The 25,968-nt window shown below is 41.4% G+C and overlaps 5 protein-coding genes and 2 long non-coding RNA genes across 13 annotated transcripts; 4 read left to right on the plus strand and 3 right to left on the minus strand.

The window, feature by feature from the left end:
* Positions 1-51: 51 nt before the first annotated feature.
* LOC124192732 lies at positions 52-794 on the plus strand. Its single transcript, XR_006873826.1, has 3 exons — positions 52-171; positions 340-415; positions 621-794. It is a non-coding gene; the product is annotated as an uncharacterized LOC124192732 (long non-coding RNA).
* A 3,352-nt stretch (positions 795-4,146) lies between these two features.
* Positions 4,147-6,548, plus strand: LOC124192739. Its single transcript, XM_046586211.1, has 6 exons — positions 4,147-4,352; positions 4,878-5,031; positions 5,164-5,299; positions 5,380-5,523; positions 5,868-5,999; positions 6,284-6,548. Exons 1-6 carry the CDS (start codon positions 4,256-4,258, stop codon positions 6,401-6,403), a joined length of 783 nt encoding a protein of 260 aa, XP_046442167.1. The 5' UTR covers positions 4,147-4,255; the 3' UTR covers positions 6,404-6,548.
* On the minus strand, positions 6,472-10,217 carry LOC124192734 (pre-rRNA 2'-O-ribose RNA methyltransferase FTSJ3-like). The gene is made up of 11 exons (XM_046586199.1): positions 10,023-10,217; positions 9,704-9,906; positions 8,817-9,641; positions 8,592-8,756; positions 8,401-8,525; positions 8,251-8,336; positions 7,991-8,184; positions 7,619-7,931; positions 7,360-7,550; positions 7,073-7,260; positions 6,472-6,815 (listed from the first exon to the last, which is right to left on the minus strand). The coding sequence occupies exons 1-11, from the start codon at positions 10,078-10,080 to the stop codon at positions 6,611-6,613; spliced, it is 2,553 nt and encodes an 850-aa protein (XP_046442155.1). The 5' UTR covers positions 10,081-10,217; the 3' UTR covers positions 6,472-6,610.
* LOC124192733 (protein HIRA homolog) lies at positions 9,987-14,388 on the plus strand. The gene is made up of 16 exons (XM_046586198.1): positions 9,987-10,454; positions 10,557-10,619; positions 10,717-10,827; positions 10,883-10,981; positions 11,042-11,281; positions 11,348-11,445; positions 11,509-11,577; positions 11,650-11,748; positions 11,814-11,966; positions 12,029-12,802; positions 12,870-12,965; positions 13,042-13,318; positions 13,396-13,501; positions 13,565-13,800; positions 13,874-13,968; positions 14,042-14,388. The coding sequence occupies exons 1-16, from the start codon at positions 10,418-10,420 to the stop codon at positions 14,156-14,158; spliced, it is 2,670 nt and encodes an 889-aa protein (XP_046442154.1). The 5' UTR covers positions 9,987-10,417; the 3' UTR covers positions 14,159-14,388.
* A 51-nt stretch (positions 14,389-14,439) lies between these two features.
* On the minus strand, positions 14,440-19,305 carry LOC124192736 (NADPH oxidase 5-like). Of its 4 annotated transcripts, none has more exons than XM_046586207.1 (10): positions 18,975-19,305; positions 17,661-17,837; positions 17,392-17,580; positions 16,784-16,950; positions 16,315-16,506; positions 16,118-16,250; positions 15,698-16,017; positions 15,397-15,612; positions 14,987-15,325; positions 14,440-14,913 (listed from the first exon to the last, which is right to left on the minus strand). In XM_046586207.1, exons 2-10 carry the CDS (start codon positions 17,818-17,820, stop codon positions 14,782-14,784), a joined length of 1,848 nt encoding a protein of 615 aa, XP_046442163.1. In that variant the 5' UTR covers positions 17,821-17,837; positions 18,975-19,305; the 3' UTR covers positions 14,440-14,781. The 4 variants fall into 4 exon arrangements, with proteins under 4 accessions (XP_046442163.1, XP_046442164.1, XP_046442161.1 ...); XM_046586208.1 differs by having other exon boundaries at positions 17,661-17,833; positions 18,974-19,205; XM_046586205.1 differs by having other exon boundaries at positions 17,392-17,837; positions 18,975-19,204.
* A 634-nt stretch (positions 19,306-19,939) lies between these two features.
* Positions 19,940-22,035, minus strand: LOC124192740. The gene is made up of 2 exons (XR_006873827.1): positions 21,637-22,035; positions 19,940-20,162 (listed from the first exon to the last, which is right to left on the minus strand). It is a non-coding gene; the product is annotated as an uncharacterized LOC124192740 (long non-coding RNA).
* Positions 22,036-22,121: 86 nt separating this feature from the next.
* On the plus strand, positions 22,122-25,402 carry LOC124192735 (origin recognition complex subunit 1-like). Of its 4 annotated transcripts, none has more exons than XM_046586202.1 (11): positions 22,122-22,232; positions 22,306-22,407; positions 22,477-22,604; positions 22,665-23,533; positions 23,664-23,895; positions 23,955-24,300; positions 24,355-24,528; positions 24,588-24,728; positions 24,794-24,917; positions 24,975-25,098; positions 25,165-25,402. In XM_046586202.1, the coding sequence occupies exons 2-11, from the start codon at positions 22,325-22,327 to the stop codon at positions 25,320-25,322; spliced, it is 2,379 nt and encodes a 792-aa protein (XP_046442158.1). In that variant the 5' UTR covers positions 22,122-22,232; positions 22,306-22,324; the 3' UTR covers positions 25,323-25,402. The 4 variants fall into 4 exon arrangements, with proteins under 4 accessions (XP_046442158.1, XP_046442160.1, XP_046442157.1 ...); XM_046586204.1 differs by having other exon boundaries at positions 22,139-22,232; positions 24,797-24,917; XM_046586203.1 differs by having other exon boundaries at positions 22,162-22,179.
* The last annotated feature ends 566 nt before the right edge of the window (positions 25,403-25,968 follow it).

Below are 25,968 nucleotides of genomic sequence, written 5' to 3' on the forward strand. Positions count from 1 at the left end.
AATTAGACTATTAGTGTCGTCTGCTTTTTTAGTTTGGCTTTGTTTGCACTTGTCTGCACGAAGGTACGAAGCATATGCAGAACGAATAAAATTACAAAAATCCTCGTCCTCGTGTTAATCTGGTCGCGTTTCTTTATAGAATCTCAAAACACACTCCATGCTGTTTGACAGGTAAATAAAACTAAGAATAGAAATAGAATAACTATGGATTTAAAGAGTGAAACCTGTTTTTAAAATTTTTTGAACTGTTAGTTCTTGACTAAAGCATAATTCATCATGTAATCCCCATGTTGATGCATGGCAGTTTGTTTGCACCGTGTAACCTTTTCCTTTTTCCAGATTTGAGGCTTGAGCCAGCCATCATAACAACAAGATGTGACAGTTTATCAGCAACAATCTTAGTGTCATCGCTTGGGTATTAATGATTTTCGTTAGTATTATTAACCTGTGACTGCTAGATATTTAAATTATGCACGATTTCACTGCAGTGTATTACATGGAAACCTTCAATTCTTCCATTTATTAAAAATTTAGTTTTATCCACTATCTCATTTTCAACTTGTCCTTAACTTGTTATGTCTGTAAATGTTTTCGTAACCCATTTTTTATTTTTTATTTAGATAAACAGCAACCCGTTGGATTGGGGAAACTACCATGTCGACCGAGTTTTCCTTCTTTCCTCGTGTACACCCATGTGAGTCTCGGTGTATTCACGAGGCTGAGGCCCATTTTCCTATCCCGCCTGGTGGATTCAACTATTCTTCGGATGGAGTACTTGTGGAAGCCTGGCCGTATTTCCCAGGCTCAAAGGTAGGAAAAAAATATTTCTATTCTTCCTTTTTGACTATCTTGTGGAGTTGACTATGAATCGTTACGTAGTACGGAGTAAGATTATTCCTGAGCTAGGTGGTTGACTGGAACGGTTTTCTCTTGTCGTTTTTGTTGACTCAGCCAGGGATTTTTTTGAATAATTGATTTGTAGAATATCTGCAGATCAGGCCCTCTTTTTTGTGCCTCACAACTTTGTTTGTGGGTAACCAATTAAATTCGAAAAATATTTTTACTTTAAACACTTCAAGCAAAGTGCCACTAATAAGAAAATGTTATGAGACCTGCCTCAACGGCTCCTCCTCGTACCGGATGCTGCTAAAACCTACATATTTGGCCATTTTGCGTGGTACGTGGAAAGATCCTCGTGGGATCGATGAAATCGGTGACATAGTGTGTTCAGCCAGGCTTAAATCCCACGCTTTGCTTATAGGATCTTATTCTTTCTTGTAATCAGCTGTGTCTATTCCAATCGAAATTCGGGGAAAACGCCAACGCCCTTAGCCAAACTCCACGTCAAAGACTAAAACCCGACCTAATGCAATGCCACTCGTGACTCGTAACTTTAACGACGGATGAAATGTGTTTCCAGGAATCCACCATGAAAATGGAATCCAAATGACTTAGTTATTACCCGTTTACATATGCCGTGGCTGCCAACTTCAACTTGGCGACTCTCGACTGTAAACTGGGGCGATTCAATAGACGTTTTACGGCCCTCCCGTGTCTTCGGGACAATTGTGGGTACCTCGACTCTTCCCCAAGTCCAAACCGAAAAATTCTGTCTGTGATACAAGTTGACTCGGAACTTCTCTTCTGCCGTCTGGACCCGAGAGGTTGGCGCTGATTAGTTGAGCCGCTGGCTCGGCTTTCTCCATTTTCCTTGCTCGATCTTTCATGTCTCGGTGTGTGTGTGTGTGTTCATCACGCGTGAGCGGCGGCAGCAGCAGCAGAGCACATCACACGCACATGAAACAAATATTGGCCGCCGTTGATTAATAGGAGTGTATCCTAGAGCTCCTAGGATTCTGCTAGCGGCTCCAACCCTCGGCGACCAACCCATTTTCCCCCCCGTTGGCCCGGTCCCGACCCGGGCCCAAGTCCGTGCCACTCTGAAACATATCTATCCGCTGGGCATATAGAACTAGAAGCTATAGCAGGAGCGCGTCTCCTATATAAAGTCAATTCGGTCGCGAATCTGATTAGTCGCGGATCGATCTGATCCTCCATTTCCTCTTCTATAATGTTCCGCTTGGCTTATTTTCTCGTCCGTAGACTCTGCCGGCTCTTCGGCTGCTGTCTATTTTGGGTTGCCTCTCATGTTAATGCCTCATTGGCTATTTCCGGATGACACAGCCAGTATATAGCAAATAATGGAGTGCGTGAGAACCAAAGATAAAATAATAGACGACGACGACGACGACAAGTCTCTCATTATGGGACTAGACACTTTATGGGCCTGTACATACTGTCGTCGTGGTCGTAGGAGGAGCTCGTCGTATAGCCCCTGGAAAGAAAAAAAGAAAAGAAGAAAAGCATTTTCTTGAAAGAGGATCGAGGGAGAAGAAGCCCATCATCGAAATGGATCGATTCAAAGTTACGACTAATCGAATTCCGTCAGTTATAAAGCAAGGATCGATTGACCTTTCCTTGGTATACCCGTAGGGAACCGGTCTCTATAGTCTCTTTGTGTTTAACTTATAGAGACTAGACTTAGATACATTATTCGTTTTTACTAGAGTGAACATGCCTCCACTGCTTTGTGGTGGGGGTAGAAAACAAGTTGGGAGATGATCTCGCAAGGCCTGACAGCAAAGTACTTGGTGTTCTAAGCTGCATGACATCGCGTGAGTTCCTGAGGAACATCGGAGAGCAAAAAGAGCAGGACTTGCAGTTTGTTATCCTCCCAGTATTACCTATGTAGGCCAATTCTATAGGTGGCCGCTTATTGCTGATCGTCGATCCTAGTCGGCGACTTACATATTGTTGGTTATGGCCAAACTTTTTCGGGTGGGTTCAAAAGGGCCGCAGCCCTGCACGAACAAAGCAACAATGGTGGAAGCCGGTAACATACCCCCCTCCTCTCTATAGCCCAGCAGCAAAAGTCCAATATGATTAATTGACAAATGTCACTGTTGGCTGCGCGTGTACAGTATAAAAGCCAGATATAAGAGGGAGGAAAAAAGGGAGAACCCGCTGTCGTCTATATATTCGACGAGATATGCGGAAGTGAATGCGAGACCACACCCGAGTATAATGGTACATATCGGCCGGGAATGGCAACAATCCGCGAGAGAACCCTGGCGGTTTGGATGCTCAAACTCGCCGGCGTCTAATGTATATTGCGTCTATCGTGTAGAGCAGGATATACGTATAGTGAACGGAACATTCCAGTTGAGCGGGCAACAGAAAGGCGCGGGACGACGGAAGGATATAGAATGTACAAGAGCAAGTCATTAGTTGGCTATATAGCAGGGACCGTGAGTATCATTAAGGTGGTGGCCAAATCCACCACCACCACCAGCCAGGCATCTATCCCCATCCGAATAAATAATTAGATGGTTTTTTGGGGGGTTTTCTTTTTCCTGGGAGCTGCCATGGTTTTGATTCTTTTGTGTTTTTCTCCCTGTTTTTGTTTCAAGTTCGTCCCGGCTTTATCAGTGTAAGAAGTTTGCGTCTTGTGAGGCCGAAATTGCGAGCAGAGCGGGCGTTGGCCGCATAATCGAACGTAATCCTAACGAAATGACTTGTTTGTTGAGAGATTTCCTTGGAGCCAACTCCTCCCGCCCAAAGTCCCGTGTGTGGCAGCTCCTATATCTTAAAGCAAAAAAAAAAAGAAAAGAGAATAAAAGAAAGAGCAACAGCAGTATAACAGCCAGGACAACAACAACGGATTCAATCTAGAATGATGAGACGGCGTACTAGTATCGATTTTACCTTTTTTATTCTTTACTTTCAAATGGCAGACAGACAAAATAAAATAAATAGACTGGCTGCCAAAAAGATTAGGAACTAATGAAAATAGAATGAAAATCAACAAGTAAAGATAATGCGACCTGTCGAACGTTATTTGACATGGGTGTTGTAAGCTCGTCGAGGCGGATATCGTTCGCCAGACAGCAGCATTTGGGGTGGAAATGGATTATTCAATTCGATATCATCAAGCTAACTCCTTGTTTCATTTTGTTTATTTTTTCATCAAATCATCGGTTATCTTTTCGGTTGTCATGCGGTAGTACAGTAGATCGAGCATCATTTTCTCTCACTGGCGATATTGCAAAAGCTATAACAAATAAAGATATAAAGAACGATAGAAATATCAATTCGACGCAGTAGTCGTCCAGACACAAATCAGCGCAAGTTGATTTTTTTTCCCCAACGCCTTTTACAGTTGACTGATTCATTCTTGTCATTTTTTGAAAAAGAAATGTTTTCCGTCATCCGTTCGATCCGCTTTTGGTTGGCTCTGATGAGCACGTCTTTGCTACTAGTCGACGCCAGTCCACTAAACAATCAACTTTCCGGTAAAGTAACAACAACAGCGGGTCTACAAAATAGTTTTTCTCTGTGACAGCAGCAAGATACAACAGGCACGAGGCACAGTTGCGTGGAACGCTGATTTTCTCGAGGGCACACGTCCTTCGTCCACGTTTTGAATGGCTCGTTCATTGGAATGCTTTGCGTGCCACTACTAGTGTAGGATAAGTCGGCGGTCGGTTACCTCCAGCGTCATCGTGATTGAGCCCATTCAAGCGAAATGTTGAAGGTTTGAAGAGAGGCACCATTTCATTGGCGATGGTTAGATAGGACAGCAGGCAGCGCTGCTTGAGCTGAGGGGGAAAAAAAGGCACTTAAAAAATACAAATAAAAGATGATTGCCTAAGCAGATGATTGTCATGAATTAGTCGTCGAGCGGCTTTTTGCCTTCGTCTTGTCAAGATGCGGTTGACTGTCATTTTCATATTACAACGCCACAAGAAAAAGAGAGAAAAATAAAAGTCGCTTTTTTGGTGGCCCGGTTCATTTGGATTTTTGATTGGTATCACTAGGAGGAAGTCCGCAGCCCAGGGACGATGCGCTGGATAATTACGTCCGGCTGGTCATCAACAACTTCTTTGCAGCGCTGGAAACTGGAATCCCAGCTCTGGGCATTCCCCCAATGGACCCACTATGGATAGGCAACCTTACTGTTCCGACACTGACGTATGAACACGTATAGATCATTCGGATTTTAACCGATTCCATAGTACCCTAAAACGTTGTCTTTTACATTTTTTATTTGCATTAATCAAAAGTTTGCCTAACCTTTGTTTTTCTTTTCAATTAAAATTGAAGGGTCCAAGGAGGCCATATCGACGCAGCTATTGCCAACACTGCGGTCCATTATCTTTCGACCCTGACGGTGACCACTTTGCATATCGACCTTAACGCATTTAGAATGGACTTGCGCTCCTTTATGCCTTACATGAAGGTATACGTAGGACTGTGATCAACTGCAACCGCGAGCGGGCGCTAGAGAATCAACTTTGTTTAATGCCTTGGTTATTATAGATCGACGGTCTGTACGACCTAGAAGGAATCGCCTTGGTTGTCTTCCCCCTTTACGGCAACGGGCCTTATAGAATTGAAGTCTTTGATGTCAACATGCTAGGCGGCGGATCACTGGGCTTGGACGAAACAGGAAACTACTTGCAGGTAACGCTTACTTAATACATAAATCAAGTCGGGTGCCGGGAGGAACACTTTGCCGTCATCCATCAACGACAAGTGGACGCATTTACCAAAAGCGCCAGAGTCCGAGAAAGGTGTTTCAAGTAGTTGGGGGGAGGAAAATCGGCGGCACACTTGTGGTTTTATCTAGTTGGACAGAGACGATGAAGTAAAGTATAAGCAGGCGGGGGCGTACGGTAAAGCAGCAGCAGGACCGCATCTAGGGTCGCTCGAGTGCATTTAATCAAACCAGCAGCTGAAAGCAGTCGCCTTCAGTAGCTTTCTGTATATACTACACTAACGTGCACTTGACTTTTCTCTCGTCGCAGTTGACTTCACTGGAGATGGATGCCACCTTCACAACCATGGTCGTATATTTTGAAAATCTACTCGGCGGAGGCGATTTGGGAGATACAATCAACGACATCATCAGCGAACTTGGAATGGCTATCTTTGAGTTGGTGGGTTGCTGCTACTTCATTGATTATACGGCGTTTCGTTTATTCCAGTCGTTATTTGTGCTCGGTAACCGACTACCAATCGATTGCCTTTCACGCAGTGATGATGATGTAACGCGTGGCGCTAAAGTTGAGTCTTTGAAAAGCGGTGGGAAACAAGCTCACCACTTTTGCATAGATAAGTGCCTGCGGAAGTCGTTATTGAATGTTGTTGACACTAAATTTGACGAGCACCGTCTGGTGTGCGACTCAAACGACTGATCCTTCTTGTGTTTTCGACGTGCCAGGTGAAACCCGTCTTCATTGAGGCCCTAACAACGGGTATCATGAAAGTGGTGAACGACGCTCTATCCCACTACCCCATTGGAAATTTGACTGCGGCTGAGTTTGACGTCAACTGGCGTTAGAAAATGGGAGACGGCCATCCATCAATGACATACGCAGCCGAATTTAACAATTAATCGCTCATTCAATCGAGAGGTCTTAACGAGTTGGTGTAATTAGTTCGGAACACGAGAAGAGAATACACAGCAAGCATAATGTCACGCATGACGATGTTTTCTAGCTTCCCGTTATTATTATTATTATCTTCTGTCGGTGCCACGAGCGTCGTCTTACTTCTTGGGGGTCCTTGCCTTCTTGCCTTTCCTCCTTTCTGTCGCTTTGCGCTTCTTGTCGTCTTTTTTCATGCGGCGATCGACCACTTTAAATTGGCCCTTGACGCCAGCGGGTCGGTGAGCCTTCTTGCCAGCTTGGTGTTTCTTAGCTACGACATACGTCACTTCTTTCTTCTTCTCCTGTTTGGCCTTTTTGTGGATGCTATTTGGATAGAAAAACAACGAATAGATTATAAGGTATGGTGGGATAATTGGGATCAAGTTGCATTCATCTTGACCATCTTATTGGAGGAAGCCGAAATCACTAACATTAACCGGTGTTTTACAAGTAAACTACAAGTACAAAAACATTCAGGGTAGCAGATAAAAGCAAATGAAAATATAAGAAAACGAAAAAAATATGTAACAAGAAAGACTAACAAAGACTGAATGAAGAGGAAGAAGAAAATCGATACGTACTGCCGGATCTGTTGCGCTTTGTCGTAGTCACTCATACCCATAGTTTCTGATATGGTATCGGCCTTCTTCCTGGCTTTCTCCATACGACGCATGGTACGACGCTTCTTCCTGGCTTTAGCTTCAACCACCTTCTTGATGGGTCGGACGTTGATCTCCTTCATTTTATCTTTGTACTGCTGAACAACTTCCTGTAAACACATCAATCACAGCGAGTTAGCCCAAAATTTCCAAAGCAACCCAGTTCAAATTGATTTTGCCATCAAACTTAATAACAGAACGTTATTTACCTTCGTTATAGGTAACTCTTTGTGGCTGTGGCGTCTTTCATCTGCTTCAAACCAATCAGGCAGGTTCTCATCGTTGAAAGCGTACCGGTTCCATCCATCATCTGAAATGTCCCGCCTGGCTTTCCGCGACTGGATAATCATAGATCCAAGAGCCAGGGCTTCGGCTGTCAAGCTCCTCTTCTTGCCTCGCACTAAAGAAAGTCGTGATTAGCTAATTGAGTGGCCTGCCGCATACACGATATTTCCCCGTTGGCTTTACCTTGACCCCCGGCGGCAGGTAGACCTTCGTCCAAATCCTCGCCATTAGCCAAATTGCTTTCATCGCTGTCATCAGAGTCGTCGTCGTCTGAAGAGTCGTTATCAGAATCTTGGTCGGAGTCAAACTTGTTTGGCGGAGGTTTTTTTCCAACTTTGTCGCTAACGTGGACTTCTTCATCACTGTCTTCGTCGGCCTCGTCGTCAGTGAAATCTTCGGTAGTGACAGCCCCTCGACGTTGAAGTGGATGCTCGCGAACCATCGAGTCAAGTTCAATATCTTCGTCTTCCTCGTCATCAATGTCTTGAAAAGCGCTCTGTCAAAATAAATGTCAAGTTAAGTTAAGAAATTGCAGTCTCTTTCAATGTTATGCACCTTCATGAACCACTTGTCTGCTTTCTTCTTCTTCTTCAGAGCGGAATCGTCATCTTCCAAATCTGTTAGCAAAGGATGTTTCCTTTCGTCGACTGCAACGGCTTTGGTTGCTGCCTTGATTGCTTCCGTGAAACGGACTTTTTTAGGCTGCTTTTTGCTCTCACCGTCACTCTCGTCAGTAGCGTTGTCGAGCCCTTGAGAATGACAAAGAACGATTTGAGAAAATGTTCTTCAAGATGAATTTGACGAATAAAATTTACCAAGCGAATCTTGGGGAACATCACTCTCGTATTCATCGTCGGAGTCAAATATAAGCTCTTCATCACTATCCTCTTCTCTCCGATACCTGTTTTGCAAATAATAAAAGAATTTACGTACAATACGTTTGAAACCAACCAGCGAAATCTTACCGTCCTTTGGAATCCAACTGGAAAGTTTCCTTGTCATATTTAGCTTTTTTAGGGAAAGGAGCCGGCTTTTCACGAGGTTCTTCGGCCAAATCGTCTGCTTCTTGATCAGCGATTTGGTTCAACTCCTGTATCAGAACCATAAGTAACAATTATAAAACTGTTTGATTGTTAAATCTGTTGAAAATGCATGCCTGGTCTGTTTTAATCTGGTCAAGCGCGAAGAGCGGCTTGGCTTCCAATACACTAGGACCGCCATCACCAGGGATAACCATCTTCAGTCTCATCTTCTCCTGCAGTTTGCGACGTTCATTCATCAGCTTCTTCTTCTTGCGCTTGGCATCTTGAACTTTAGCATCCTGAGTATTAGAAAAATATTCAACTAGACATTCTTTTTAAACAATTATTTGAAAAATTACCTCTAATTCTTTAATTTGTCGTTCAACTTGAGACAAATCTTCCTCGTCATCAGAGCAAGCATCCTCCTCCATGGGAACCGGTTTTTCAATCGATGCATTCTCTTCTAACTTGAGCTGTTCGGCTTTGTCATCCAAGCTTTTTTGAATGGCTTTCCTCCATCCAAGAAGAGCTTTTAAATCTTTACGACCTAACACTTTGATATCTTTGCAACACTCTTTTATTTCGATGGTGGTGAGTGGATGGTTTGCAATTTCTGGATCATTCATGTTGAGAACTGTTGCATTGTTAAGGATATCGACAAAGTTCTCCTTGTGAACAAAATCGGAAATCTGTGCCGACTTGTGCAACGATGTAATTCCTTCTTCGTAGCCCCCAGCTTTTGGTTTAGATTTTTCGTGGGCTTGCAAACCCATAACAGTGTTTGAGATATTTTCAACTTCTTGGAAAACATGTTTCGGATCTAAAAACTTGGGATCAAGTTTGTCTGGTGCTCGATAACCTTGGCAGATCACGAAAATTTCGGCAGACTCCATTCGAGATGCGTGAGGTTTAGTGGAATGGACGCGCTTGAAGAGCTGTCTCAACACCCACATCAAAGAGTTGTAGTCTTTGGATCTGAAAATTTTTGTGACAAACCATCCTCCCTTGACCAAAAATTCAGTTGCCAACTTCAGGGCACTTAACACCAATTGATTCTGAATGAAGGCGTCATAAATCCAGTTTTGACCAACATTTGGAGCACCATCGTGCAAGACAACATCTGCTTTCCAAGTTGTCAATTCTTTCTTTAAACTTTGATAACATTTTTCTGTTGTGATGTCTTCCTGCGTATAGAGAAAAATATGTATGAACAATGAACTTGTATAGATTAATTAATTATTATTACTTGTAGTGTGAGACAGCCTTGGATTGGTTTCATGGGGAAAAGATCAATACCAATGATCAAACTCGAAACAGGCATGTGCTGTTTTGCTACTTGCATCCATGATCCTGGTGCAGCACACAAGTCGATAACTACTCTGCTTTTCTCCAGAAACTCAAATTTTCTGTTTAACTGCAATAACTTGAAAGCCGCACGAGACCGATAGCCTATTACAAATATTTACTGTTTAGAAATGAGCATTACAGCGTAGACGTCGGTGAAAATAGTGACATTGAACATAGGACAAGAGTCGAAATAAAATACAGATTCAAACAATTCTTACCTGTCTCTTTGGCCAAGTGATAAAACTTATCCTGACGCGCTTTTCCTTTTTTACCCATTTTCTATGACAACACTTTTCAATTTGTCGAAAAGTAAATGCGTTCCAAGTCCAGCGACGTAAAACCTGTCACACACGTGGTAAAAGCAGCAGACCACTGTTAAACAGTATCTGCATCAGTGCCTCTTTCGGTAGAATAATGCACAAGATCACTAAATGTACCGGCAGATGTCTTCTGTCTGTCAGGCTACTAAATCTACCGCTTGTTCAATTCAATAAGTGTTGACTGTTGAGGAAAATCATGATGTCTGAATGCTCTGAAATTTACGATTGAAATTTAAAAATAAAATAATTGTATTGAATTCAGACACGATATCATTATTTTTTTTGCATAGAAAATGAAATTACTTAAACCAGCGTGGGTCACACATGATGGTAATGACGTTATGTTATTTTACACAACACAGCTAGGACCATATAGCCTATAATAAGTACTGGGTGCATTTTTCTAATTATGTATCATTCTTTTCCCTGCAGGAAAACCCATATTTTCTATTGACATTCATCCAGATGGCTCAAAGTTTGCTACTGGAGGCCAGGGTATGATGGTTGTGTTAAATAAGGCTTCACGCAGCTTTACAACACCTAAAATAGGATTGTAAAAGTGTTGTTATCAATAATTTTCTTTCTTCAACAGGAGACGATTCTGGTCGTGTTGTTATATGGAATGTTGCACCAATCGTTAAAGAGCAGGCAGAAGAAGATGATAATGTTCCAAAACTACTATGCCAAATGGACAATCACCTTGGTAGATATATTTGTTAAATTAAATTAAATTTGATAACCACACTTCTTTCTTTTAGCATGTGTCAATTGTGTTAGGTGGTCCAATTCAGGGCAATATCTAGCTTCAGGAGGTGATGACAAACTTGTAATGATCTGGCAGCTCACCCGTTATGCAGGTGAAGGCACTACAAATTATTTTAAAAGAAATATTTCTTTACCCTATTGAATTTTTATAGGGAGCACAATATTTGGTGGTGGAGGTAAAACCAATGTTGAACACTGGAGGTGTGTTTCTACCCTTAGGGGTCATAGTGGCGATGTTTTAGATCTTGGTTGGTCACCAGATGATCAATATTTAGCATCGTCCTCAGTCGATAACACAGTGCGCATTTGGAATATGTTGAATATGCCTGAATCCATTGCAGTTTTAAAAGGACACACTGGATTAGTAAAAGGAATTGCATGGGATCCAATTGGTAATCCATAAGCGTGTTTCTGTTAAGAAAATTTTCTGTATTACATTTCTCCGGCAATTTTTTAAGGAAAATATGTTGCGTCGCAATCGGACGACAAAACAGTGCGGATATGGAAGACAGCTGATTGGAAGCAGGAAACTGTTGTGACAGAACCTTTTGAAGAGGTATGTAACTAAATGCGTCCTTCTTAGGCAGTAAATGTATAAAGAAAGTGCTATTTTATTTAGTGTGGAGGGACAACCCATGTTCTAAGACTGAATTGGTCACCTGACGGACAGTATTTGGTCTCTGCTCATGTAAGGTTTTTTTTTTTTTAAATATTGAATGTTCCTGTTAATTTTATGTCTCTAAATATAAAATTTTTTCAGGCGATGAATGGTGGTGGACCCACTGCTCAAATCATCGAGCGCGAAGGTTGGAAAACAGATAAAGATTTTGTTGGTCATAGAAAAGCAATTACTTGTGTGGTAAGTGAACTTTGTAACTTCTTATTTTTCCTCACTTCTTTTAAACATTGCTTGTGATCTCTTAGAGTTTTAACAGTAACATGTTAAGAAAGTCAGCGTTGCACAAAGGAACCAATTACTGCTGCTGTGCCATCGGTTCTAGGGATAGATCGCTTTCTATCTGGCTGACTTCTCTGAAAAGACCGCTTGTTGTCATTCATGAACTCTTCCTTAATTCCGTAATTCTAGTTTTCATAGTTCATTTTAGTTCTATTTATTTAGTTTTAAATTCTTTTTCAAGGTCCTTGATTTGTCGTGGAGTCGATCTGGTTATCAGCTCATGGCTTGTTCTTGGGACGGATCGGTAGCCTATATTGAATTTGACGACAAAGAACTTGGGCAGATTGTGAGTGTTGAAGAAAAGGAAAATCTTTTTCAACGAATGTATGGGAAAAAGTCTTTTTCCACGGGCGTTGACAAGAAAGCATCAATTGTCATCGAAGATCCCGACTGGATTCAGCCACAACTGATGGAGCCGACTGTGCCTTCCATTATAGAAGAAGAGGGTGGGATGCATTCTTCCGATTCTCGGGCTTCCAGATCCAGTCAAATTGTAGCCAAAGGTCCTATTGACAAACAAATAGAGACCCGAACGGTGGATGGTAGACGTCGTATCACACCAGTGTTTATTCCACCTCCCATGGAAGAAGATGATGCACAATCTAGTCACGCCAGTAATCATTCTTCTGCTGCTCTTGTTCAACCAACTTTCAGTAGTTCAACTGAAGCAAAGAGCAAAATCGTCGTGGAGAAACGAGACGAAGTGACAAAACCAGGTCTGTCAAACACTACTTCGCCTCCTCCGCCTCAAGCTAACGCGCGCAAAGAAATGTCCAACATCCTACTCAATCGTAGGCTCGAAAGAAATGAACCGGAAAGACGCGTTGTTTCGGTTAGAACGTCTGGTCCGAGCACCGCCTCGGTGTCTACCACTGGCGTATCAATTGTTCGATCTCCCGATTCTGATAAAGTAGCGATCTCACCTCTATCCGTACAAAAGACTTTTTCCGTTCCAGTAAGTTGCTATAAATGTTTGTCGTTTTACTTCCTTGATCAGCTGTTTTTTAATATCCCATTTACAGACTTCACATGGAAGAAGTTTCGAAATTGAAAATCAATCGTACTTTGTCGGTCATAAGATGGCTGTTCACAAGCTCAGTTGCGTGGTTAACGGAAAGGTAAAGTTTGATATCATTAATAACATATTTTGTTTAAAATGAAGACGCCTAACGTGCATTGTTGTTTCGTGTCTAGGTTGCATGGGATGTTTATATGTCAAGTCCTATGATTGGATGCGCCGCAAGCTTATATTGTGCTGCGGTGACGTGTTCAGATGCTACTCTTCACTGTTTTTCCGTTGGCGATGGCTCGCGAATGATACCTGGAATTAAACTTCAAGGGTCGGCAGTCCACCTTAGGGTTCAAGACCATTTTGTATCAGTCGTGACAGCTCATGGACAAATAAGTGTGTGGGATATCATCAAAAGAAAATCAACTCTCAAAACATCAATACTCAATTTAACAGATTCAGGTTAGTCAATTGTACGAAAAATTTTTCGTGTTCCTCGTCTGACGAAACTTTATTTTTTTTTTAAATTAATTCTGAAGATGGTTCGGTTACTCTTACATCATGCACTATCCGAGATGGGGGAATTCCCATTCTGAGTTTCTCTAACAGCAAAACCTACACATACTCAACTGACATGGATACTTGGTATGTACTGGTTTTCCCACAGATACATTCCGTCATGAACTAAATGTGGACTTTGATGATTAGGTTACTTTTATCCGATGCCCTGGATCCTCTTCGTCATGGCTCGGACCTGCAGGGAATTCCAAGTAGCGGTGCTGGTCCTGGAGCGAATCGAAGCTCTGTGATTAATAGTGCCGATTCTAAGATTACTTGCAGCATCAGTTATGCTGACGTCAAAATGAGTTCATTGGTCGAATTGAATTCACCGGCTGAATACCGAACTTGGCTCCTGACCAAAGTCAAGTATATGGCCCAACAAGGTAAACAAATTAGCATAACCAAATTTTCAACAAACCTTAAAATAATATAAAAAATCTTTTGTGCTCATTTTAGGAATGGAAGACCGTCTACGAAGCTTGTGTGAAGATTTGCTTGGTCCGGTACATCGCTCGAGCCAAAGAGGAAAGAATTGGCAACCCACGATACTGGTAGGAATATTCAAATTCAACTCGAATTTTTAGGGCAGACCTAATCAATCAGAGTTTTGGTGAAATCTTGTAGACGATGAAGAAAAACGAGCTGCTGATACCTGTGCTCCAGGTGATGGCCGCCAATGTTAAGATGCAGAGACTATGCACTGAATTCCAGCAGCAGCTCAAAATGCTTACCGAGTTTTGAATATTTAATTACGAGAGGAGAAAAGTAAACTCGACAAGTTCTCTTTTTTACAAGCAAATAGGACTTGGATTTCAACAAAAAAAAAAAGGAAAAATAGGAAAAAATAACTTGTTTCTTTTTGTGTTTTGCAATTTGAAGCGCCCGTTCATGTTGAACGATGGCCATTAATATTGCTCGTTGCTCAGTTTGTCCGCAAGTAAATACTGGTGATTTAATTTTTTTGATATTAACTATTGTTTTGTCTCTCTTATTTCTCTGCCCAGAAAAGGGAGGTAAAGGTATTTACATTAAAAAACGCTCAAGTTTTATTGTTGCCGTTAGTGACTTACGTAAGTATAAAAAGTGTAGCACATATTCGTCCACTTGAATAACTCACACAATATCCATACGGTGAAAGTATTCACAACATTTCGTCGGATTTTCACTCCGCGTTTCCCTATTAATAGCATTTTTTTCGATTTGCGAGTATAGGGTAATTTTTTTTTACGTCATCCAATGTACATATCACATGAGATTAGAAGGTGTGGTGAGTTGTTTTGTTGTTGTTGTTTTTTTAACTTCTGTCCCGTGTAGCCGTATAGATCTTTATTTTTACTTTTCGTTTTCATAAAATAATTTCGCGTTCAGGAGATTTCTTTGGTGAAAGTGAAACCAAACTTTTTGCATTGTGCCATAACAACGCGGGCCATCGATGCTGGACCGCAATAGAACACCGTCACTCGACCTCCACTGCGTAGAGCCACATCCCTAAACACCTGTGAAATAACATTTTTGGGTAAATATGTATCCGTGACAAGTTGTTGATAGATTTTGTGAAGAATGACCAACCTTATCCCAGACAGGTCGACCGTAGTTGAGTAAATGCTTCACTTGTCGTATTGTGCAATAAGGGCATCTACCCGTCACTTGGGAAGCTGGTGCTGATTGGACGATTGCGTCATCTAGCAGGTTCGTTTGTATTTGCGGAAGGACTGCTAGAGACTCACAGCAACTGGCGCACGGCTGGTGAGGATCAGGCATTATTTTGGTACCTGTTTGAAACAGCTGGATGTCGAGAAAGTTCTCCATAACGCTGCCCCTGACAGATTGTTCTTTATCTAAATCCAGCAAAAGTTCCAGGAACCATTGGAAGCTGAGGAGATCTCGATTCACCCACATGAAATCCACCTGAATTGATTTAACGTTGAACTTTAAGGTAATACGACTTTTAATAGAACTTTAGATAACTGGAAACTTACGTGACGTAGTTTGCCCAGTGAGGTGGGAACATTCGTGCAGCAGGATTGGTGGCAATGTGGACAGGCATTCATCGAGCTCTGGTATCTACTCACCAGAGATTGAAGAAGAGAAGCAAACGGTGTAACACCTATTCCACCGGCAATGAACAGTGCGTGGCGACAATTCCACGCTCGCATAGCCGATCCACTGTATGGACCATCCAGCATAATGGGCATCTGTGACAATTGAACAGGTTAGCATGAAAGTTTTGTAGTAAAAAAAGCAGAAAAAGTAAATGGAGATTTTCCACTAAATGACTACTTCTATTGGTAACAGATCCTTGCAGTTGCTTCTGCTAGGTTCGGCTGTCGAGATAATGCTGATGGCAACTTCGGTATTCAGTGCGGGCAGTGAGGTAGACTCTTGTTCATGGAATGCGGGATTATCCTGGCCCGCGGCTACTGTTGACTTCTCCAACTGCATTGGCATAGACTGGAATGGACTTAACTTACTATCAAGCTGCTGCTGGGCAATTCTTTGCCTAGACTGCTGTCGCTCTAGCCTAGTAGCGTCTTCCTGACACATTGAGTAGAGCCGTCCGGTCCATCCGCCCGCCACTCTCACATGGAGCGTCATGTAATCTTAAAACAAATACGTGCCAAACCAGCTCATTTCTGAATTAGTTCTGTCTTTTCTATTTTCAATTATTTAGGTAATTGATTGATTGTCAATATTCAGTACCTTCGTCCTCTGGAGCACTGCTGATTGTGAAGGGGTGCCATTCGAATCTGGCGACATGAGGTATGTTGACGTAGACGTAATCTCCGGCGTTGTATTCGAAGTAAGGTGGGCGTTCAATCTTGAGTCGAACCACCTGTTGAAGACCGAAAGTTTTATGACGTCGTAGAAACGGGAACCAATTGGATTGATTTACATACCTGGTTAGGTAAAAGTTGTAGAGAGGTGACCTTAGTTCTACCTCGCTCTGAACAGCAAATAAATCCGATGCGATAGCCAATCTCGGCTCCAAAGAGACATAAAGGTCCGATGAGCCACTTCCAGACGTTGCCAGCATGCATAATCATCAACAAGAAGAAGGGAAGGCACAGCATATGGGTCCAGTAGAATAGCTACCCCAATAAAAAAAAATAGAAAAAAAAAAAACTAATATTGCCTTGCATAATAAAAAAACTTGGTCGAGTCTCTAAAAATAAAACTATATTGGTCGCCGACGGTCATAAAAAAGTCTTGGTCCGACATGTTCCACGGTAAGAATTGTTGTGCGTGCTGTAGTAATATTGTAATCTCACATCGTTTGAAAGCGAGGTGTGTCATCGTTACTACTTGTCTGTATAAGGCAGCATCGAAGGGAAAAGTAGTCGAGGCGAAAGTTGTGTTGTTGTATACCTCGAAACGACCCGACTTCCGGACGAGACGATGGGAAAAGAGTCCCATGATGAGTAGGAGAAACAAGATTGCGAAACCACTGGGAGTAACGATTCCGGGAATCCAACCTGCAGTCTTGTCGAATAGGTAATCCCTCATGTTGACGCCAGTTGCACGGCTCATGATTCCTGTTTGTTTGATTTAAAAATTTGTTTTTTAAAAAAAGGGAAAACCAGTAATGAAATTTTAAAAAAGAACCGTTTTGAAAGTGAAGACAGCAGACTACAATATATCAAAAACTTGTTATGCGATGCAACAAGGAACAAGTTTCACAGTGGACAGTTAGAAAACGAAAGGTACAGGTTGTTTGAGAATCCCGCTAATCGAAAGTTTTAACGTCTAGGAGAAGAAAAGTATGCTATGCAAAAGAGGTCTTCCAATCGAGTTTTGGAGAAAATGCGTTTGGACTGTCCTTTCCCGTGAACATGGTGATGGAATCGCACGGCTTGGCCAACGCTTCAGCAACGAAGAAAGACCATCGTCACGACGCGAAGAAAAAAAGGAAAGTTTTGGAAGATAGCCAGAATAGATGATAGGAAAGATAAGAGAAACGTGAAGAGATCATTTACCGTAGTTGATGATGTGAGCCAACGTGTGGACCACACTGAAGACACAGATGAGCCATCCGATCATTTTGTGGAAGTAGATGGTCCGATCAAGCGGCAGAAGCCAGTCCATTCCTCTCGAACGGAGCCATGTGAAGCTTCTGCGAAGCGTTAGTAACAAGACCAACGCGCAATCCAAGTGTAGGCACTGAGCTTTACGATCCAAAGGATCGCATAGTATTTGATTACATATCAAGTCAACGTTGAAATTAATCAGCTGGATGGTACAGTACCTGACGACCTGGCGATTACAATCCACGCGCCCGAGTGTCTGTATTGGTAGACCCGTTCGGCAACCAAAACCAAATGAATAACGATCAAGATGATGCCGAAACTGAAACACGATCGATGATTGCCCGCATAGTTGATCCATCGATCTAACCGACGCATCATCTTTTTTTTTCTTCTTCCTGTTTATTAAATCAAACGTTCCTATTTTATTTAATAAGTACTTTAAAAGAGTTGTAAAAAAATGGAAAGAACATGGAAAAAGTTGTTGCGACACTAAAAAATAGAAAAAGTCAGCAGAGAAAAACCCGCAAATGATCGGTGGACATTTCTCTCTCTAACGTGAAAAGAGCGTCCCCTTTTCTCTTCCGTCTTGTATCAGCTATCCTCTCTCTATTTCTTTTGTGTAATAAGATCTATTTAAAAAACATTGGCCGATAAGTGGACGAAAGAAAAGTGAACAGCCCATTCTCGTCGCCCGTCCCGAATGTATAACCAAGACGCCAATTCCTCTCGCTCCTTTTTCTCTTCTCTCATTCCAAAAAAGAAGTTTAATCTGCATGTCCGCGTTCACTTTCTCCTTCGACTGGGAGACGGTTCCTTCCCCCCCTCAAGAACAACAACAAGTCCACTGTCAGCCTGTAAAGTTGCACCATCAGAAGAAGAAAAGAAAGGAAGAAACGGAAAACGACTGTTGTGACGAGTAGTACCACCTAGTCCAAAAAAAGAGCGGAGCTCTCCTTTCGCTTCCCCCCGTCAGTAGCCACCATCGGTCTAGTCCTCCCTATCTACCTGCGTGCGTGTGTAAATCCTGCGTTTCTCTTTTTGCTCAACCCATTTTTTTTTTTTACTTCTCTTTCTTTCTCTCTCGTCTTTCTCTTTCTTCTTCTTCTTTCTCTCTCTCTCGGCCGCGTGAGTGCGCTTAATATCCCCAGGTCCGTGATCGCACGCAGAGACGGGCGGTGAAAGTGCGGACGCGGAAAGATGATGAGGCTCTCCTGCAGCACTCCCTGTGTACCGAGACAATGGATCATCAAGACACAGAACCCAAATTTCAACTACCTACGTACACGTCTTGTGCTTTCAAAAAACTAGCGGCAAAAAGAGAGATTCTTCTCGGAACACGAAATCAAATTGTCATTCGAAACGTAACGCACACTCAATTATTCGGCGCGCTCTGACACTAGCGCTAAACTAAACGATAGAGACACATCCGCTAAACGAGGAAGAAGAATTTCTTTGGATGACAAACCAACTGTTGAATAGAATTTGCGATTCACACTCAAAAATAATTTAAAAAGAAACACGACAAAACTAACCTGAGTGTTGGGTTATTTGTCAGGTTCGCAACGGAGAAGACACAACACAACGTGGAGTTTATAACATGTTGACGACCACAAGTAAATCTGTTTTTCGCTGTACTACGAAGAAGAAATACTACGTACGGAAGGAAGAAAGGGGGGTTAGGAGAGGGTGTGTTATAACGCGTGTAGAGTCGAAGGCAGTCGGAAATAGACTGGCTGCCTGCGTGTCCCGCGGTGGATTGGTTGCTCTGTTCTGTTCTTTCCACCTTCCTTCTTTTCTTTTTGGGTTTCGCCTTCTCCTGCTGGAGCCCTTGCGTTCGCGCGCGCGTGCGTACCCCTCCAGCAGGCAACAAGGCACCGGCCGCACCAGCTTTCTAACCGTCAAAAGCCTCTCTTCGTCTGTCATTAGTTTTTTCTTTCTTTCTTTTACTTTTTTTTTTCGTATAGGAGAACAGTTTTTCGGTTTCCTTTCTTTCGGGGCGATACATAAAGACACTGCTCGATGGTATACTGCTGGGCTGTAGAGCATTACCGCATTATATTTACTATACAGGCAGCAGCTCCATATAGTATACTGGTATTATAGCCTATACACCAAAGAAAACCATATAAATCCTCATCACTCTATTTATTAAGTCAACTTTTTTTTTTCTTCTCAGGGAATTGCAGTCAGTCTTTTGAAAGCCAAATCAAACCGAGAGTGTCGCTGATTTTGATTAAAGACCTAAAATGAGAAAGAAAAAAAAAGAAACTTATCAGAAAGCTGAAGCAAATGCAATCGAGGTAGGTACTGTACTACACTAAGATGGATGCGAAAAATCTTTTATTTGAGAAACGCCCTTGATTATTTAACTCTTTCTCTTTTTCTTTCTTTTTTTCACCATGTTTGTTGCGACGCTTGTTTGGAGGAAGACGCCATTCAAAAAATAACAAGTTTTCTAAAAATGAAAGAAAGAAAACAACAAAAAAGGGATAAAATACCGTTCCAAGCTGCTGGTGAGCTTCTCCCTCCGTATCCTCACCACCAGCACCAACTTTTGCTTTCAACCCGACCACTGCCCCGGGTAGATTACACGAACCATATCGATGCCATAGCCACGTTCCTTCTCTCCTTTCTTCTTCATTAACATTTTTTTTTCTTGTTTGAGGAAATGATCAACAAGGCACACATGGAAGCACCCCCTGGGCGATCATATCGGTGTTCTGTTGCAAGAAAAAAAATTTTTTTTTCGAAAATAAAAGATGCAGCCGGAAAAAAGAAAAGGAGGCGAAATAAGAGGGAGAAAAGATGGAGAGGTTGTCATCTGGAGGTGGAGTGAGAGTGTGTCTTGTAATTGTAAACGCAAAAGTTGCCTTATCCTTTCCGCGAGAGGAGAAAACAGTTGGGAGGAAGAATTTCTTTTTATGATCACAAAAATATAACGCGCGCCCATCTACTACTACCTGTACACCTTTCTCTCTCTCTCTCTCCCGAATGCGTGATCTCACTTGTGCCTGGAAACCCCGACAGGTTTTAGTTTACATTTTTCTTCTTCTTCTCTCTCTCGCTCGCTATAGCTTGCTGGATGTGTATTCCGAGGCGGCATGCCGCCGAATATACTACACATATTAGAAAGCCTCGAAAACTGTTGCGCTGGCTGCTGTGCTCTGTCTAGGGGGCACTAGATCAAGCCAAAGAAGTCGAAGGATCACGCAATTTTTGTTTTACCGGCGCCAGTCACCAGCCGCCTATAATAACCTCCAAAATGCTATACGCAAGAAAGGAAAGAGGCACAGTTTTTCTTTCTTTTTCGAAAAGATGGAAAAAAAGAGAAATACAACAATAATAAAACGAAATGAGGAAAGAAGAGGTAGGGTCTTATCAATTATACCGCCCAATTATGGATGTCTCTTTTTCCCTGTCGAAAATCATTCTTCATCTTTCTCTTTCACGCATGTCTTACGAGGAGAAACTTGGAAGCGATCGGGCGGCAAGCAAACAGTACAAAAATAAGGTTAAGAGTTACGACATGGAAGAAGTGGATAGTCGCGTGTACCCTCACTCGGGAAGAAGAAATCGTGAGTAAACGTAACCTGGTATGTGTATGTGCATAGAGTCGGTGTCTCCTTTATCTACTTATTTTTCTTTCTTTCTTGTGTATAATATTTTTGTAGGGTCTCTTCCCGTTGTTTAGGAGGCGGATTAAGTCACGTCAGAAAAAGAAACGGGGACATGGAGACCAAATCATCTCAACACGAATGACCTTATTGTCTTCATCCACCAAGGCCGAAATCGTGCAGGTCTTCTTCTTTTACACCTGTTGAGTTCTTTGTCAAGACCTGGATTGACCTTCACTTTTGTATTGGCAACAATAGGACAACATATAGCTTCCTGCTTCCCACATCCTTAGACTTATAGTCGCCAAACCCTTTCCGTTTTTATCCGATAAATTCCTTTACGGTGGTTAATTGCCCAAAACAAAGGGTCTTCTTTTTATTTTTATTTTAATTCTTCTTTTTATTTTCTAACGGACGCAACCAAAACGCCATCTATGAGTTAGTAGAGCATTCGCTGCAGTTTGGACGTAAGAATTAAGCTAAACTAAATAAGAAGGCTTTAATTGAAACAAACATGTAACAATTGGCAAAAAATAATCGGCGAACTGTAAATCAAAGATTAATGCAGGGGAAATCTTACCGCTTCGTGCGTTATTTGAATACCAATTCAATGCTTGATCATATCTGTCAAGTGCTGCCAGAAAGGTGGGCAACCCTTGTAAGACTAAAATAGCAATAAACAAGAGAACGAAATGTGATTTGTATCCATAATTGCATAACGCCAGGTGCGTTCTACGTCAAATTTGCTGCTCCGAATGCATATTCGGATCAACGAACTAAGGGAATCCAACTGTACAGACGGCTTGTGTTTTTTGTTGACTTTAATTCGTAGGGTCATTGGGTTCCGTGACTCTAGTTCTGCTTTAGTTACCTGTGTTCTGTTTAACTTAACAAATTTTAACTAACAAGTTCATTAGAAAAAACTACTTCTAGACTTCTACATTCTACTTTCTTGTGACTCTGCGACTGCGAATCTGCGATGCCAGCTGCCAAGTGCAAATGCAAGTTTTCAGTTTAAAAAGTATGGCAATGTTTAGTCACGTGATTCTTTAAGCCAACCAGAAGATTTCTCAGATTTGTCTGCTCTGAATTTTGCCGCCTTTTTTTACTGAACAGTAAAGACGTAAAGTGGTTAATTTCATTCCACATTGAACGTTTTATCGCATCGTATTACTGGTTTTACGTCAGAGATCTTGGATTTATTTTTCACATTTTGGCTGATTTTGTGTTTTAACTCTTTCATTTAAAGAATTTGAAAACTTATCACGATGGATTTCGAATGGTTAGGCGATCCAATACCTGTCGACATGGCCGACAAACAAATAACCACGAAGCCAAAAACGTTTTACAAGTACAGTAGTTGTTACTTATATATTTTTTGATTGTTCAAGACTTAACTAATAATTCAATCTGATTCCAGAACATGTAAATATTTAGGAACAGAATATAATATTGGTGATCATGTCCTCATTGCTAATTCTGAGGCGGATGACCCTGAGTCAATTCGTCATTGCTATGTAGCATCACTGGTCTACATGTATGAAATGAGTAAGCTCTTTATATTTATCATGCTATTCCAATGATGTTACTAGCATTTTTCTCTTACAGAATCTAACAAGAAAGATCCCTTTCGGGCTCAAGTTCAGTGGTATTCAAGAATAGAACAGCTCTCAAAATGTCTGAAAAAAGATCATGTGCATCCACCACTTGACAATGCATGGGAACTAGTGCATGAAGGACAGCGATATAAAGGAGATTTAAGCATTGAAACGATCTTTGGTAAATGCACTGTTTCGATTTGTGATGGAGATGAAATTCCTAAAGTTGTTGGAAAACAAAAAAAGTCCTGGATATTCTTCTGTCGGTTTGCTCTTGGCCCTAAAAGCTCACGCGATTTAATTTCGGTCAAAGAATCGGAAATGAAACAATTAGCAGACCTGAATGCAAAGACAATTGTAAATTCAGGCTCTGCTATTAAGAACAACAACAACAATGACCCATCAACTCCTGCAAGAGTTTCGAGATCTCGTAGAACTTCTGAAAGTGATTCCAGCGCGTATCCGGACGTCGTTAATACTCCCCGATCAAGCAGGAGAATAAGGCAACCCTCACGCCAATTAATTGAAAACGACGAAAACGAATCTATCGCTGCTATTGACGGCATTAATACTCCTCGATCAAGCAAGAGAAATAAGCAACCAGCACGCGTATTGGCTAGTGAAGAGAAAGAATGTAGTATTAATACTCCCCGATCGACCAGAAGAAACAAGCAACCACCCAACTGCATCGAGGAACCACTTCCAAGTCCCCTGAAAAATTCCACTTTTAGTGTCAGCAGCATCAAAACAAAGGAGCTCTGCATAGTCATACAAAGATGTAAAATCACTCCAAGTAAAGAATATTCTCATGCGCAGCTAGATCAGTCTAGTAAAGTTAAAGCAAGAAAGAAACTTGATTTGGAAACTACACCCACCAAAGTAAGTATACTACATTTCTACTATACGTTAAATTTATAATAGAAGTATGAACACTGGTTTGGTAGCCGGTTCTTAATTTAATGAATGTATTAACTGTAACACAATTTTAATGATTATTCTGTTTCATAAGGTGGTGGAAGAGAAAACTCCTAAGAAGCCCAAAAGAGCTGGATCAGCAACACCTGGATCAACTCAGAAAAAGCGATTGAGATTAACTCCTGCCATTTCCTCCCGTTCGTGTAAAGTAGCTGATCCTACTTCACCACTAGGAGAAATTCGACGGCGTCTTCATGTCGCTGCCGTGCCTCAAACTTTACCGTGCCGTGAAGATGAATTCAATCAAATTTTCAGTTATGTTGAAGGTAACAAAATTAACCTACCTATTTTAAAGTTCCACATTTAATCAAGTTTGGACTTTTAGGTAAATTGTCTGATGGGATTGGAGGGTGTATGTACATCAGTGGTGTTCCAGGCACAGGAAAAACAGCTACTGTCAACGAGGTTATCCGAATGTTGAGAGAGAGTCAAACAGAAGGAGATCTTCCCGATTTTAAACTCATCGAAGTCAATGGAATGAAGTTGACGGCTCCACAACAGATCTATGTCCAGATCTGGGATCAGTTAACAGGCAGTAAAGTCACAGCAGATAAAGCAGCCAAATTGCTCCACGCCAAATTTTCTGCTAACGGGCCACGGCACCGACCCACTGTCTTAATTGTCGACGAATTGGATCTTCTTTGGACTCGACAACAGGATGTTCTTTATAAGTAAGCTTGTTTTCCGTTCTTTGAGGGCCCTGCTAACTTTTTGTTTTATAATAGCATTTTTGAATGGCCAAACCGACCCAAAGCTCAGCTTACTGTCTTAGCTATCGCAAACACAATGGATTTGCCGGAAAGATTGTTGATGAATCGAGTCTCATCACGAATGGGATTGACTCGATTAACTTTTCAACCTTACAAAGTGAAACAACTTCAAACCATTATCTCCTCAAGGTAAATTGGTGATAGCAATAATTTGACCGAATGAATTATTAAATAACTTTTGTCGATAGACTTGAAAATGATGTATCGTTTGAACCGGAGGCGGTAGAGTTCATTGCCAGAAAGGTATCAGCAGCTTCAGGAGATGCTCGTCGAGCACTAGATATTTCTCGTCGAGCTGCTGAATTGGCTGAAAAGGGAGGACATACTAAGTGCGTATTAGTATTTTATATTTAAATGTTTAAAATTGCATTTACAATATCTTTAATAATTTTAGCAGCAGTCCAACAAAATCACCGTCAAAAAGAGGTGCACAATCAAGCAGGTCGACTGTCATGATGCAACACGTCCAGACTGCGATTGAAGAGATGTTTTCGTCACCAAAACTATTGGCTATTCAAGTACAAACAGATTTAGAATTCATTCGCAAATAAAATTAACGATCCAAACATTGTCAGGCATGCAGTTTGCACGAACAACTGTTTCTCAACGCTCTTGTGCAAGAGTTCAATCGAACGGGAGTCGAAGAATCGTTTTTCGACCAAGTGATTCGGCAGCATTATACGCTCTGTGATCTGGAAGGTAACCAAGCAATATCACGCGAAGACTTAGTTCTTTTTTAATTTGTGCTTAATGTTATGTTTTAAGGAATGTCCCGACCAAATGTATCAGAGCTACTCTCCGTCTGCGCTTCGTTATGTAGCAGTCGGTTGATCTTATCAGAACACGGACGGAACGACATCCGTCAAAAGGTACGTCTCAATATCGGAATTGATGATGTCACCTATGCTTTAAAGTGTATTTGAGTCAATTTTCCATTTTATTTTTAATCTCATAAATTTTTCGTCGTCTTGCGATTTTTAAAATAAATGATAAATTATTGCGATTTAAACTCCTACCAGTTTGCTATTAAGCTTTAAGATAATGCTTTTTGTTCTTACTAATAATCAATTAATCATGCCTTTGATTTGGTTGGCTGATCCATTTTAGGTTTCAAAACTTAATATTCACGTATAGGTTTCATTACATTTCATTGAAACTTACAGTAGACGTGTGAAAATTGTAAGCTCTATTATAATTTCATTCTTTGATTCTAATTTGTTTTCTTAGTTCTAAAATTGTGCATTATATTTACTTTTTCCTTTAATTGTCTTTTCGAAGTCCCGTATGAAAATAGTCGGTGTAGGTATACAATTTTTTACTCCACACAATCAGCTCTAATAAGATTATAAGGATACAGGTAGTCGAGTATTTTGGGAGGCTCAACATTGATCTTTCATATCGTTCTTATTTAATTTTTTAATGTTGTTTGTTACATAGCAAGATAAAATGCAGCGATAATGTTGCAATGCGTCATTCTGTACATTCTTAAGCCCGATTGTCAGACGTATATTCAAAAGCCACAGAGCTTGAACGCTTTGTCTAGATTAAAGCTAGTTGTAATTCACCAAA

This window comes from Daphnia pulex, chromosome 4, assembly GCF_021134715.1.
Source record: "Daphnia pulex isolate KAP4 chromosome 4, ASM2113471v1".
Lineage (NCBI taxonomy): Eukaryota > Metazoa > Arthropoda > Branchiopoda > Diplostraca > Daphniidae > Daphnia > Daphnia pulex.